General features: G+C 53.8%; 1 protein-coding gene across 8 annotated transcripts in view; it reads left to right on the forward strand.

The window, feature by feature from the left end:
• Positions 1-13,596, forward strand: part of HSF1 (heat shock transcription factor 1) — a 19,217-nt gene extending 5,621 nt beyond the window's left edge. The window contains exons 2-14 of one of the 8 annotated variants that reach the window (XM_061172043.1): positions 8,077-8,185; positions 8,476-8,612; positions 8,822-8,979; positions 10,461-10,536; positions 10,605-10,666; positions 10,755-10,851; positions 10,931-11,067; positions 11,148-11,405; positions 11,774-11,857; positions 12,602-12,707; positions 12,782-12,847; positions 12,926-12,995; positions 13,075-13,596. In XM_061172043.1, coding sequence (XP_061028026.1) covers positions 8,077-8,185; positions 8,476-8,612; positions 8,822-8,979; positions 10,461-10,536; positions 10,605-10,666; positions 10,755-10,851; positions 10,931-11,067; positions 11,148-11,405; positions 11,774-11,857; positions 12,602-12,707; positions 12,782-12,847; positions 12,926-12,995; positions 13,075-13,280 — 1,566 coding nt within the window. In that variant the 3' untranslated portion in view covers positions 13,281-13,596. The remainder of the gene's footprint in view (positions 1-8,076; positions 8,186-8,475; positions 8,613-8,821; positions 8,980-10,460; positions 10,537-10,604; positions 10,667-10,754; positions 10,852-10,930; positions 11,068-11,147; positions 11,406-11,773; positions 11,858-12,601; positions 12,708-12,781; positions 12,848-12,925; positions 12,996-13,074) is intronic. The other 7 variants (XM_061172045.1, XM_061172044.1, XM_061172046.1 and 4 more) reach the window with 7 other exon arrangements.
• The last annotated feature ends 1,125 nt before the right edge of the window (positions 13,597-14,721 follow it).

Consider the following 14,721-nt stretch of genomic DNA (forward strand, 5'->3'; position numbering starts at 1 on the left):
AGAATGTGACCTGTAACAAAGAAGGGAAAAGTCATAGTAACAGATCCAGGTGTGATGGAAGTGGCGAGCAAGGACATTAAAAGAGTTATTAAAATGCTCTGTGTGCTCAAAGAAGTAGAGAGAAAACATTAAGACAGAGAAATGGAAGATATAAAAAGGAAGGAAATTGAACGAAATATCTCTGGAACAAGTGTCCCATGCAGAAGAATTCCAAATTATTTCTGTTGACTCCCTTCAAAGAGGTGACACGTAATTCCCACCCTTCAGTGTTGGCTGCACACAGACTTCCTTCTGAGGAGTACAGGAGCGGGTGGGGGGAGAGACTGTACAGTGGAGATGCCTGACAGACAGGCCTCCGCCAGCAGTGATGAGTCACGTTGACGGGTGTGCCCTGACGTGCTGTGATGGGCAGGGCAAGCCACCTCTGTGGTCTTCCTCTCCAAAAACTTATGTAACCCCAACTCATCATGAGGGAAAAACATCCGACGAATCCAAGTTGAGCAACATTCTACACAATACCAGCCTAGATCTCCTCAGAACTGTCAAGGGCATCAGAAACCAGGAAAGTCTGAGACTGTCAAGAATGACGTAAGAAGACGAGAATGTAATGTCTCGGATGATGTCCTGGAATAGAAAGACATTAGGTAAAAACTAAGGAAATCTGAACAAAATGGGGACTTTGGTTAAAAATAAACTATCAATATATTGATTCGTTACTTGTGGCATATGCACTAATGCAGGGTGTTAATAATAGGGAAACTGGGCGTGGGATATATGGGAACTCTGTACTGTCTAGCTTTTCTGTAAATCTAACTTTCTAAAATTTAAAGCTTGTTTTTATAAGTCACTGGAGGGGATTAAACAGCAGATTAGAAACTGCAGAAGAAAAGATCACCGAACACTAGACTAGCAAAAGAAACTATGCAGTGATCACAGAGAGGAAAAAAAGACTGAAAAAAGTGAGCAGAGCCTTACGGGGATAATGTCACATGGTCTGACACACAATTTAAGTTCCAGAGTAAAGGAGGGAGGAGAATTTTAGAAATACTGGTTGAAATTTTCCCCAGTTGTTTTTTTTTTCTTTGAAAGCTGTAAACCCACAGATCCAAGAATTTCAATGATTCCCAAGGAGGATAAAGCACAAAAAAAAACGATAACCAATGCACATCACAATCAAATTGCTGAAAACAAGTGGTAAAGAGAAAATCTTAAAAGCAGCCAGAAAAAGAAAGGAAATTGCACACGGAAGAATAGGATAAGAATGAGACTGACTTCCGATCAGAGACAGCATGAGGCCTGGGACTGGAAGGGGCCCTGTAGGTGGAAGTCTGGTCAACACTCAAGACCTAGTGTAACTCACCACATCGACAGAACGGGGAAGAAAAGCCACGTGATCTTCTCAACAGAGGCAGAAGCATTTGACAAAATTCAATATCCATTTCATGATAAAAACTCAGCAAGGGACTTCCCTGAGTGGCGCAGTGGTTAAGAATCCACCTGCCAGTGCAGGGGACACGGGTTCGATCCCTGGTCTGGGAAGATCCCACATGCTGCGGAGCAACTAAGTCCGTGTGCCACAACTACTGAGCTTGCACTCTAGAGCCCGCAAGCCACAACTACTGAAGCCCGCGCGCCTAGAGCCCGTGCTCCGCAACAAGAGAAGCCACCACAATGAGAAGCCCACGCAGCGCAACGAAGAGTAGCCCTCACTCGCCACAACTAGAGAAAGCCTGTGTGCAGCAACGAAGACCCAACACAGCCAAAAATAAATAAATAAATAAAAATTTTTTAAAAGCTCAGCAAACTAGGAAGGGAAATTCGTCGATCTCATAAAAAGCTTCTACCAAAAAAACCCTACTGCTAACATTATACTTAATGGTGAAAAACTGAATACTTTCCCCCAAGGCTGGAAAAGAAGGCAAGGATGTCTGCTCTTACTGCTTTTCCTTAATATGTATTGGATGCCCTGGTCAGGCAATATGGCAAATACATAAATAAAAGACATCAAGATTGAAATGCAAGAAATAAAACTCTCTATTCATAGAAAACATTATTGTTTACTTAGCAAATCCCAAAGAATCTACAGAAAAGTTATTAGAACTAATGAATGAGTTTAGTGAGGTCACAGGATTCAAGGCCAATATACAGAAATGGAATATATTTCTATGTACTAGTAATGAACTGTTGAAAATGGAAATACTTACAGTGCTACAAAAACCACAGAACACTTACTGGTTGTATTATCTATGGCTGTGTAACCAGTCACCTCCAAACTAACTGCCTAAAACAACAAACCCTTGTTATCTCCCAGTGTCTGAGAGCCGTGAGCTGGCTGCCTCAGGATCTCTTGTGAGGGTGCAGCCATCTCAAGACTCAGCTGGGGGGACTTTCTTGGTGGTCCAGTGGTTAAGACTTCGCCTTCCAATGCAGGGGGTGCAGGTTCGATCCCTGGTCAGGGAGCCAAGGTCCCACATGCCTCTCAGCCAAAAAACCAAAAGATAAAACAGAATTAATACTGTAACAAATTCAATGAAGACCTTGAAATTGGTCCACATCAAAAAAATCTTAAAAAAAAAGAAGACTCAGCTGGGTGCTGGCAGCCTCAGTTCCTCACCCTGTGGACCTCTCCTTAGGGCTGCTTTCAGCATGTCACCTTGCCTCTCCCAGGGCAAGCGATCTGAGAGAGCAAGAGCCCAAGGTGGGCTTGTAATGTGTTCTCAAATACCATCATGTCTGTTGGATGCTGTTGGTCATAGAGAACATTCCTGGTAGATCATGGAAGGGGACAGCACAAGCTGTGAACTCCTGGAGGTGGAGATCCTTGGAGGCCATCTGTAGGCTAGTTATCATGGGGTAAATCTTGCAAAATGTGTGTGTGTGTGTGTGTGTATATATATATATACACATACATATACACACACATACATATATATACGTGTATAATTTATTCATTGAAAACTATAAAACATGGCTGAGAAAAAGACGTAAGTAGGTTCCACACAATCCCTGTGAAATCCAAGCAGAAATTTTTGTGTGCACTAACCTTCAGTTTATATGAAAAAGCAAAGGACAGAGAATAGTCAAACTTTTTTTTTTTTTTTTTTAAGAACAAAGTTGGAAGACTCACACTATCTGATATCAAGACATACTGAAAAGCTATAATAATCAGTACTGAGTGATATTGGCATAACTATAAACATACAAATAAGTGGAACAGACTAGAGAGTCCAGAAGTAGGCCCACCCATTCAAGGTTATTTGATTTTTGACAAAGATGCCACTGTAATTCAATAGAGGAAGAACTGTCTTTTCAACAAATGGTGCTGGAATAATTGGACTTCCTCAAGCACAAATGTGAGCCTGTCCTGTGCTTAATACTATATACAAAAATTAAACATAGATTGAAATATGAGAGCTAAAACTATATAACTTCTAGAAGGAAAAAACCCGGACACAAATGTTCATAGCACTTATTTATAATAGCCAAAAACAGGACACAACCCAAATGTCCATTAACTGGTGAGTGGAAGACAAACTGTGGGACATCCCTACAATGGAATACGACTCAGCATTTAAAAGGAACAAACAGCTTACCCTTGCAACACTATGGCTGCATCTCAAAGGCATTATGCTAAGTGAAAGACTACATACAAACACAAAAGGCTACATACCCTGTGATTCCATTTATATGACATTCCAGAAGAGGCAAAACTATGGGGACAAAAGATCAGTGGTTGCCTGGGGATGAGGGAGGGGGTTGACTGCAAAGGGACGTAGGGGTGATTTGGGGGGTAGATGGAAATGTTCTCTATTCCTCGCTTGTGCGAGTAAACAGCTGTGTGTCAGAAATGGAGAGCTGTTCATTTAAAATGGTAAACTGTATATAGATTATAGCTTCCTTTTCAGAGATATCGAGGTACGTCCCAGACGGCCAGCCATGTGGAGACACCCAATCAGTCAGCAAGGGTAGAGCTCAGCAAGCAGTCTGGCCTGGGGTGAGACAGGATGTGCTTGAGGTCGTGTGGGTGAATGGTAGATGCCACATGGGGAGACTGAGGCACAGTGGCAGCCTGCAGATGCCACCATCAAGACTCGCAAGAGCGCAGCCTCCAGAGGAGCCCTGTTTTCTTCCCTCATTTTCCATCTGACAGGATATCCATCTCCTGTGCCACAGACATTCCCCAGCAGTCCACCAAACTCTTCCTGTCTGAAAATGTGTGAGATCCACATAAAGCAGTGCTAAAAGGGAAATAAGAATGGCTTCTGAGCTTCCACATTAAAGTAAAAAAAGAGCAAAGTAAGCCCAAAGCAAGCAGAAGGAAAGAAATAATAAAGACAACAAAAATCAATGAAATTGAAAACAGTAAAACGTGATAAATGAATTCAAAAGCTGAATCTTTCAAAAGATTGAGATCGGTAACTTGTGGAATGACTGACAGAAGAAAAAAGGTAAATTACTAATATCAGGAATCACAGAGGGTATATCACTACAGATGCCACAGGTGGCAAGAGGATAATAAGGAAGTACTATAAACAACTCTATGCATGTAAAGTTGATAAAATGGACCAATTCCTTGAAAAGCACAAATGGCCAAAACTCACCCAAGGTGAAACATAACTATTAGTGGTCCTGAGTCTATTAAAGAAATAGAATTCCTAGTCATAAACCTTCCTAAAAAGAAATTTTCAGGCCCAAATGATTAGACAAAAACAGTCCAAGAAAATTACAGACCAATATCCTTCATAATGTCTTCTATAAAATTTTAGCAAATCAAATTTGGCAGTACATAAAAAGAATAATGTCACAACAAATGGGATTTATCCCAGGAATGCAAGGATGGTTCAAGATTTTTAAATCAATATAATCCACCATGTTAACAATCTAAAGAAGAAAAACCACATGATCATACTATTTGATTCAGAAAAAGCATTTGACAAAATTTGATGTTCGTGATATTAAAAAAAAAAAAAATCCCTCCGAAAACTAGGGCTAGCAGGGACCTTCCTCAGCTTGATACAAAAGGATCTTTAAAAAAAAACAGAACACACACACAAAAAAATCCTATACCTAATATCATACATAATGGTAAGACACTGAATGCTTTGCTCATAAGATCAGAACAAAGCACAAAGTCTGTTTTCACCAGTTCTAGCTAATAGTGTACTGGAAGTCCTACCCAGTACATTAAGACAAGAAAAAGAAATTAAAGGCTAACTGGGGTGAGGGTAATTGAAGCCCCAGTATTCTCAGCCTGCCATGCCTGGGGTAGAGCCTCCATTCTATAGGCGGGGGCAAAATGGAGAAGAGGACCCTCAACCTCTTGGCTGCAATCACCAGGAATTTAGCCTCTTCACCTTCAAGTTGGACAAGATGAGAAATGCTGGTGGCCTGCCCCTCAGTAAGATACAGAAAGCCTTGGTTGTAAACTGAGGGGAGAGGAATCCCCACCTCTAGGCCATAGCCTCCCAGAGTGTCATATCAATCCAGGTGAACTGGTGTGAGGAGGACAGAATAAGTTATGGCTAAAATGTTACAGACTCACTGTTCATACTGAGTTTTAGGTTTTCTTGAATAAATGTTTCTTCATTTGTTATATGCCTTTAGGACAATTTCCAGAGACTTTAGATGACTTAAATAAGCTTCGTTTTTTTCTTCTTGGAGTGGTTCGCTGGATCTCCTTAGCTGCCTTCACAGACAGAGAAACCTTGCCTTTATCTTCAAAGGATAGTTTTGCTGGATATAGAATTCTTGGCTGACAGGTTTTTTTCTTTCAGCACTTTTGGTATGTCATCCCACTGGCTTCTGGCCTGCATGGTTTCTGATGACAAATTAGCTGTTATTAGGGATTCCTTATACATGATGGGTCTGTTCTCTCTTACTGCTTTCAAGATTCTTCCTTGGTCTTTTGCTTTCTTCAGTTTGATTATGGATATCTAGATGTGAATCTCTTTGAGTTTATCCTTGGAATTTGTTTAGCTTCTTGGATATTTTTCATCAAATTTGGGAAGTTTTCTGCCATTATTTCTTCAGATATTCTTTCTGTCCCTTTCTCTCCTCTCCTTTATGCATATGTTGGTCTTTGGTGGTGTACCACATTGTCTCTGAGGCCTGTTCACTTTCTTCATTCTTTTCTCTTTCTGTCTCTCAGCCTAGGTAATCTCAGTTGAATATCTTCCTTCACGTTTGCTGATTCTTTCTTATTCCTGCTTGGATCTGCTCTTGAGCCCTCTAGTGAATTTTAAATCTGAGTTGTTACACTTTTCAACTCCAGGATTTTTTTTTGTTCATATTTATAACTTCTATTTTTATTGTTATTCTTTGTTCTAAGAGATATCATTCTTATGCTTTCCTTTATTTCTTTAGATGCCATTTTGTTTTGTTCTTTGAACATATTTCAAATACCTGATTTTAAAGTCTTTGTCTAGTAAGTCCAACATCTGAGCTTCCTTAGGGACAGTTTCTTTCGGTTGCTTTTTTCCCATGTATGGGTCATACCTTGTTTCTTTGCATGTTTCGTAATTTTTTGTTGAATGTTGGACTTTCCATTAATATAATGTGGCATGTGTTAAACTCAGTATCAGATTTTCTCCGCTCGCCAGGATTTGTCGCTGTTTTCGTGTCGTTGCTGTTTGTTTAGTGACTTTTCTGAACTAATTCTGGGCAGTTTGTGTTCTTTGTTGTGTGTGGTCACTGAGTTCTCTGCCCAGTTAGCTCATTGGTCAGGGAGTAAAGGGAGCAGGAATGTCCTTCAATGCCTGGAGACAATAACCCTCCCAGCCTCTGCAGGGGACTCTGTATGTGCTGGGTGTGCCTTCACCTCCCAGCCAGGTAGTTGACACCTTGACTTTCTCCTCCACTTCCTGCTTCTGCAGAGCCTCAGTCAGCCAGAGGTGAGAGGGCCTTCTCAGGTCTCTCTCAGGTGTGCACACAGCTCTACATGTGCATGTGACTTCTAGATCCCCTGGAATATTTTGGAGCTTTTCAAAGCTCCTCTTGATATCTCATTCCCCAGCTCTTCCTTTTAAGTTTTCTGGTTAGCTTGTTTTTCCCCGTCTGTTGTCCACTTCTTAGGCAGCCACAAGTTTTAAAATTGCCTCTAGATGTTTTCAACAAACATCCCTAGGGAAAGGCTTTTTATACTAAGAGAGCTTCCAGTCAAATCAAACAAAAACAGCCTTGCAAGTGGAACCTTCCAGGGAGTTGCCATACAGGCCTTGAAGGAGCCCCAGCCCCATTCTCACCCTGTGGCTGCCGGAATGCTGGCTCCCCCACGATTTCAGCTGTTGGTTTTCACAGCTACGGGAAAGGAGGTGGGAACAGGGCGAGTTTGAATGCCACAGCTCACTGGTCTTACTGAGATTCAACCATTTCTTGAATAAATTCTTCCCATGTTGCTGCAGTCCTTTGGGTGAGTTTCAGGGTTCTGAAGAAGTTGACTAAACATTTTTTGCTAGTTTTCTTATTGCTTCTTTGGAGGAAAAAAGCTTTAGAGGTCTCTCTTCCACCATTTCTCCTCACCTCACACTTACATCTGTTTATTGTCATGTCTATGTCTGTGTTGAGAAGCGTTGCTGCGTCCTGGTCACTGCCATGGGGATCTTCCGGCTCTTCCCTGTCCCTCAGGACTGCGCCCGCCCCCGGGCCCTGCCAGCACAGAGGGCTGCCTTGTCGCCCTCCCAGTAGCTTTTGGACTGAGGTCAGGAAAGAAATGGAAGAGCAGCGTAGCAGTTTTTTTCATCTCTGTTTTTTGTCTCTGTTGCCAAAAGAAAAACAAAGCTGCGTTTCTGAACGTGACTGTGTTGTTTTCCTCCAGAGTAACTGAAATCAGGTTCCTGTTTTCTTGGCTGCCTCCGTTTGGGGTCTTGGCTGTTCTTAGGGGAAATTTGCTGATTAAAGCTAGCACGAGGCCCCCTGAGGGAGGCGCCTGCAGTGCTCTGAGGTGCTTCCTGAACGGCCCTCTGCAGCCCGGGTGAGCGGGCCTCGGCAAGGGTGCTGGCTCCCAGGGCGACCTCCACCCTGGATGGGGGCACAGCCCCTGCACCGAGGCGGCTGCATGACCCCTGCGTCTCCTGGCAGAGTGGGAACAGCTTCCACGTGCTGGACCAGGGCCAGTTCGCCAAGGAGGTGCTGCCCAAGTACTTCAAGCACAGCAACATGGCCAGCTTCGTGCGGCAGCTCAACATGTGTGAGTGTGCTGCCCGGGGCCCCGCTCGCTGGCCTGGTGCAGCCCCCAGCCTCTGACCCCTGCGTAGCCCGGGGGCGCACCTGCGGGGGGAGGGGTGTCATGGGGGGTGTGGCGTCTCCCTGAGACCGAGACCACCCAGCCACCTCAGGCAGGGCTCCCAAGAGGGCAGTGCTGGGCATTTCCCCACTCCCGCAGCCTCCCTCGTCCTCCAGCGGGGCGGGGGCCGTGCTGGAGTGAGGGGCTGGGTCCCCAGCCCTGAGGCAGCACTGCCCCCGCCCCGTCGCACGCAGATGGCTTCCGGAAGGTGGTCCACATTGAGCAGGGCGGCCTGGTCAAGCCAGAGAGGGACGACACCGAGTTCCAGCACCCGTGCTTCTTGCGCGGCCAGGAGCAGCTCCTCGAGAACATCAAGAGGAAAGTGACCAGCGTGAGTAGCCGTCCTCCCTCCCCCACGTCCTTGGACCTCCCTCCAGGCCGTCAGCAGCAGCAGCGCCCACTCCCTGCCCTGCTGGCCTGGCCTGGCTGCACCGAGCCCTCTTCCTGCTGGCAGCCCCTCCTCCATCAGCCACCACAGCGAAGGCCCCTCCAGACCGGCAGCCCCTTGGCCCTTTCTGCTGTATCCCACCCCCCCCCCAGGCCACCTCAGTGACTGCTCCCCTGGGGACCCAGGTGTCCACCCTGAGGAGCGAGGACATAAAGATTCACCAGGACAGTGTCACCAAGCTGCTGACCGACGTGCAGCTGATGAAGGGGAAGCAGGAGAGCATGGACTCCAGGCTGCTGGCCATGAAGCAGTAGGTGCCGGGGCGCCGGGCAGGGGAGGTGCTGGGGCCAAGAGGCCTCCTGGGGAGCGAGCAGAGGAGCGGGAGGGGGCGCCAGCGGAGGGCCTCTCCCCCCAGTCCTGCCCCGCAGGCTCCGAGACAGATGCTTCAGGCCTTCCACTCTCCAGACAGGACTAGGTTCAGGCTTGCACAGCCTCCCACCCTGCCAGGTTGAACTCATTGCCAGAAGGTGGGGTGGGACCCGGTTCCCATGGCAGCAAGCAGAGCTGGGCCGGAGCAGCGGCCACGCCCTCGGGCTCCTCACACAACCCCTGAGCGGGCGCCTGGCATCACTCAGCACGGGTGTCGCCTCTCCTCAGGCCTGGGAAGCAGGAAGCACTTTGGGTTCTTTCTGGAACCCCTGCCCCTGGGGCATGTGTGGCCACTGCAGAACCAGCTCTAGGCTCCCCCCAGCCTCACATGTTTCTGGCTCCCCAAGTTACAAATTCAGCTGTTTGTCTGTCTCTCGTGCTACCCGGATTGTGCTCCAAATGTTGGGGGAAAGGACGCTATATATTGGATTCCTTCAAACTCCGTCACCCTCCTCGCCCAATGCCAATCATCATAATTGATCACAGAGAATGTGTAATAAGGCCTCTTTTCCTCAGCCAGGACCCCTGTGGAGGCTGGCTTAGGTCTCCCCCCATGTACTTGGGGCCCTGGGGACCTCGGGAACCCCAGCCCGGGGTGGCTGTCCATGTCTCGGTGTGGCCTCAAAGCCGCTCAGAGGGCCGGCCGTCGTGCCCCCCAGACCATGGAGGATGCTCCTGGGCCCCGACTACTCACATCAGGGCCCAGCAGAAGCCCCTGGCTGGGTGATACCTGGAGATGGGACCAGGTGAACTTGGCCTCCGGGACATGGACACCTCTCAGGGTGAAGCCAGGAGGGTCTCTTGCATGTCAACAAGACATGCTGGGGGCTGAGCAGGGCTGGTCCCCTGGAGCGGCAGACCGTGGGCTGCTCAGGTGGCCCTTTCTGCCCCTCGAGGCCACCTCTGATCCCCTAAAGGCACAGGACAACCCCCCATATGCCGCCCTGTGGCCTGAAAGCTGTACTGCCCCCTTCCCCTGGACTCCCCTCCCATTCTCAGCCTCAGTCTAGGGAGAGACGGCCAAGGGTGGGGGCCACCCTCAAGGCTCTGCCACCTCGACCGTGACCGAGAAGGCCCTGGGGGTCTCGGCCCAGATCCTGGGGCGCACCAGCCGGCCCTGCCCAGGTCTCCACCGCAGCCCCGCTGCCCCCGCACCTGGCACCCCCGCGCATCCTCCCCTCGCAGCGCAACTGCGTGAGGAGGGGCGGGGGCCCTGGCCTGGCCCCCAGACCATCCCACAGCCTGTGCTCGGGTGGGGTGGGGATGGGCCGGCAGTTGGGCTTGTGGCGAGATGCAGTCCCCCACCGCCCTGCTCCTGCCCGGGTTGGGTGGAGTGTCCTGACGGCGCCTGGTCTGTCGCAGCGAGAACGAGGCCCTGTGGCGGGAGGTGGCCAGCCTGCGGCAGAAGCACGCCCAACAGCAGAAAGTCGTCAACAAGGTGCGACGCCGGCCGGCGGGGTGCGGGGTCTCTGTCCGCAGCCAGGCTGACCACCTCTCCCCCTGCAGCTCATCCAGTTCCTCATCTCGCTGGTGCAGTCGAACCGGATCCTGGGGGTGAAGAGAAAGATGTGAGGCGCTAGGCATGCCCACCTCCTGTTGGCTGCGTCCTGGGGGCCGCCGAGGCCGGGGACGCAGCTAACCTGCCCCTCCCCACAGCCCGCTGATGCTGAACGACGGCAGCTCTGCACATTCCATGCCCAAGTACGGCCGGCAGTACTCCCTGGAGCACATCCACGGCTCGGGGCCCTACTCGGTGAGCAGCGGGCGCCGCGCGGGGCGGGGGGTCGATGCGGCGGCAGGCGCTGCATGTGGTCACCTCCCTCTGGTGGCAGGCTCCGTCCCCGGCCTATAGCGGCTCCAGCCTCTACCCCCCAGACGCTGTTGCCAGCTCCGGACCCATCATCTCCGACATCACCGAGCTGGCCCCCGGCAGCCCCTTGGCCTCCGCGGGCGGGAGCGTAGCTGAGAGGTGGGCCAGGCGCCTTCCCAGCAGGCGGGAGCGGGTGGGGCTGGCGGAGGCGCCTGCTGACACGTGCGCCCCCTGTCCAGCAGCCCCCTGGTTCGAGTCAAGGAGGAGCCCCCCAGCCCACCTCGGAGCCCCCAGGCAGAGGGTGCCAGTCCCAGCCAGCCGTCCTCCGTGGTGGAGACGCCCCTGTCCCCGACCGCCCTCATTGATTCCATCCTGCGGGAGAGCGAGCCTACGCCGGCCGCCTCGGCCCCGGCCCTCGCCGATGCCGGGGGCCGCCCCCCCTCGCCCCGGCCTGCCTCGGCCCCCGAGAAGTGCCTCAGCGTAGCCTGCCTGGACAAGTGAGTGCCGTCCGCTCACCCGCCGGCCGCTGGAAGCACGGCCGGGCCTCTTGACGGGGGCTGTCTGCAGGGCTGGACACGGGCGGCCCTCAGGCCTGCGGCTTCGGGCTTGCTGGGCATGAGCTCGCAGACCTGGCCCTGAGCACAAAGCTCAGGGCTGGGGAGGGAGGGAGATACCAACCAGGTGATCCCACGGCCCTTCCACCGCAGGAGCCCAGGCGTGTGGCCAGGCCGCCCTCTCCTGCAGCAGGCTGCTGGGTCCCTGTGTCTTGTCCTGCTGCCCCAGAGGTGGGCAGGCGAGGGTGGGGGCTGGGAGTCTGCCTGGCCCCCACCTGCAATCGGGGGGCTCTTGTCTTTCTATCTTGCAGTTTGGCTCGCGCTCCACAGATGTCTGGGGTCGCCCGCCTCTTTCCCTGCCCCTCCTCCTCTCTGCACGGCCGAGTCCAGCCAGGGTTAGCGCTGTCCCACCGGGGAGGGAGGAGGGCTCTGCCGGAGCTCGGGCCCCTCCCCAGCCGCGGACCCGAGCCCAGCCCGGCTGGGAGCACTCCGCCCTGCCTGGTGAACGGGCACCCCGGGCCCTCTGCGGCAGGGACTGGCCCCCGGGCTCCGGGGCCCAAGCCAGCACCCCGAGTTGCTGACTGACAGAGGATGGCCCAGGTGTTGTGCTGACTGGCCTCCTCTAAGGAGAGGGCAGGGCTTTTTTGTTCGCAGCCGCCAGGCCCGGTCTCTTTCCTGGCAGGCACCGGGGGAGAGGCTGGCCCACCCAACGCCGAGCACGGCTCCTCTCCTCCTCCTGCTGTCTTCCGGTGCAAAGGCCCAAGCTTATCGAGCCTGAAAATCTGGGCCCCCGCCCCATTCTGAGCACTGAACTCCTCCTTGGCCCTCCTGCCATCTTGGCCCAGCCTAAAATGCTGCCAGAGGCCTTACGGGGCCTCACGGTGACCGGTGACGGTGGGGCCTGAGCCACTCCTCCCGGTGGCCAAGGATCCTGGCCCCGGCCGCGCGCACACTGCCCCACCGGGCCCGGGCTGGCAGCGCAGAGGGGCCCTACCTTGGAGGGCCTCCCGTGAGCCCGAGCAGGGTGGGTGGTGGCCGAGGGGAGCCCTTCTCTGGCAGGTGGGTGTGAGCGCTGGCAGGAAGGCGCCTGGATGGGGACGCCGGAGTGCCGCTTCACCCGATTGCCTCCCTCTGGCCAGGACCGAGCTCAGCGACCACCTGGATGCCATGGACTCCAACCTGGACAGCTTGCAGACCATGCTGACGAGCCACGGCTTCAGTGTGGACACCAGCACCCTGCTGGACGTGAGTCCCGGCCCCGCCCCGCCCCCACCCGCCCCGCCCACAGGCACGGCCTGACCGCCCTCCCTTCCCTGCAGTTGTTCAGCCCTTCGGTGACAGTGCCTGACATGAGCCTGCCCGACCTTGACAGCAGCCTGGCCAGCGTGCGTAGGGTGTGGGGGTGGCGGGGTGGCGGGGGAGAGGATCCGGGAGCCCTCACCACGCTCCCTCTGCCCCAGCAGATCCAGGAGCTCCTCTCTCCCCAGGAGCCCCCCAGGCCTCTTGAAGCAGAGAGCAGCAGCCCTGACTCAGGTGAGCTGAGCCTGCCCGCCCCCGCCCCTGCCCCGTGCCCTCGTGCCAGCACCCTGACCTGCTCGGTCCCCGCCCCCAGGGAAGCAGCTGGTGCACTACACGGCCCAGCCCCTGCTCCTGCTGGACCCGGGCTCCGTGGACGTCGGGGGCAGCGACCTGCCGGTGCTCTTCGAGCTGGGAGAGGGCTCCTACTTCTCCGAGGGAGATGACTACGCCGACGACCCCACCATCTCCCTGCTGACGGGCTCTGAGCCCCCCAAAGCCAAGGACCCCACTGTCTCCTAGAGGCCCCAGGAGGAGGGCCGGCCTGCGCCCCACACTCCCCCCCCCCCCACCCCAGTGCAGGGCTGGTCTCAGTAGTACCGGGCCGGCTGGGCGGGCGTGGCCCCAGTCAGCACCGAGGGCCCAGCCCCACGAGCAGTGGCCTGCCGGGGCCTTCACAGCCACTCGGACTGACCGGTACGCGGGTGCTCACAGAATTGTATTTTGGATTTTTACACGAGAGTCCCCCCTTTCCCCTTCTGTAGAGATATACAGGCATATACATGGACAGACGGACAAACGAGACAGAGATCTATAAACGACGGGCTGTGTGTGTGGCCTCCCTGTCTGTTTCCTCCCGCGGGGGTCCTGGGGTGGGCGGGGGGTGGTAAGGAGGGGCACAGGGGTCTCAGAAGGGGCTGGGGGGAGGGTAGATGGGCACGGCACACCTGAGCCTGAGCCTGCCTGGCTCCACTGGGCCGTGTGCACGCAGAAGTCTTTATTAAAGGACCGGGGAGGGGTCAGAGGGCCCCTAGGAACGCCACTGCCAGGTCTGCACCAGGTGGGACACAGGTGGGTGCGCCGTTGTGTATCTGCCCAGCAGAGCCACCTCTACTGCGCTCACGTCACGAGGGGCCAGGCTGGCTTTGGCAAAAGGGAGGCGCGGGGTCTGGCACAGGAGGGAGGGAGTGGGAGCACAGCACTGCCCCTGGGTCAGGCGGCCACGGTGAGCACGTGCACGCGGTACAGGGGGCAGGCCAGAGCAGCCCACCTGCTGTCCTGCCCCACCCGGCTCACGGGCTGCTTGCCATTCTCCCGGCAGCCGCCCAGGAGGCAGGGGTCAGGGAGATGCGGCCTGTAACTCCTTGGACTCAAAGGGCACCCCCAGGTGGCCTCCCTCTCCCAAAACCACCACCGTGACCCAGAGGAGGCGAGGACTTGGGGCTGAGCAGCTTCTGGTTGGGGCAGGGGCAGCATGGCTCTGAGACCAGCGCCCAGTCACCTCCTCAGACACCCACCTTGTTGGGCTGTGGCTGTACATCAGGGCACACCTGGCCTGGCACAGCCTCGGGGTTCCACCAGAGGTGGGAACAGGAGCCTGGGGGTGCCCCCACCTCCCTGGCAAGCTCTGAGCGGCAAGCTCTGGGAGCAAGGTATCCCGAGGGCCACACTCAGGATGTATCAAGTGGACCATCCAGCCCAGTCAGTGCCAGGAAAACAGGGCAGGGCTGGGAAGGGGCCAGGGAGGCCTCAAGCCAGCAGTATCAGGGGGGCCACTGAGAGGGAGGCTCTGGATGAGGGTTGGGTCAGGCCACCTGCCTCATCCCAGAGGTCCAGGGCCCACCCCAGGTGGGCACCCCAGCACGTGGCTGCCCCTCCCCAGCGGCCTGTGGACTTGGCCTTTGTGTCCTCTGCAGCCTTGCTTTGGAGTCTGTTAGCCCCTCGAGTCAGTCCTGATTCTCGA

Source organism: Eubalaena glacialis, chromosome 17 (genome assembly GCF_028564815.1).
Source record: "Eubalaena glacialis isolate mEubGla1 chromosome 17, mEubGla1.1.hap2.+ XY, whole genome shotgun sequence".
Classification (NCBI taxonomy): Eukaryota; Metazoa; Chordata; class Mammalia; order Artiodactyla; family Balaenidae; genus Eubalaena; species Eubalaena glacialis.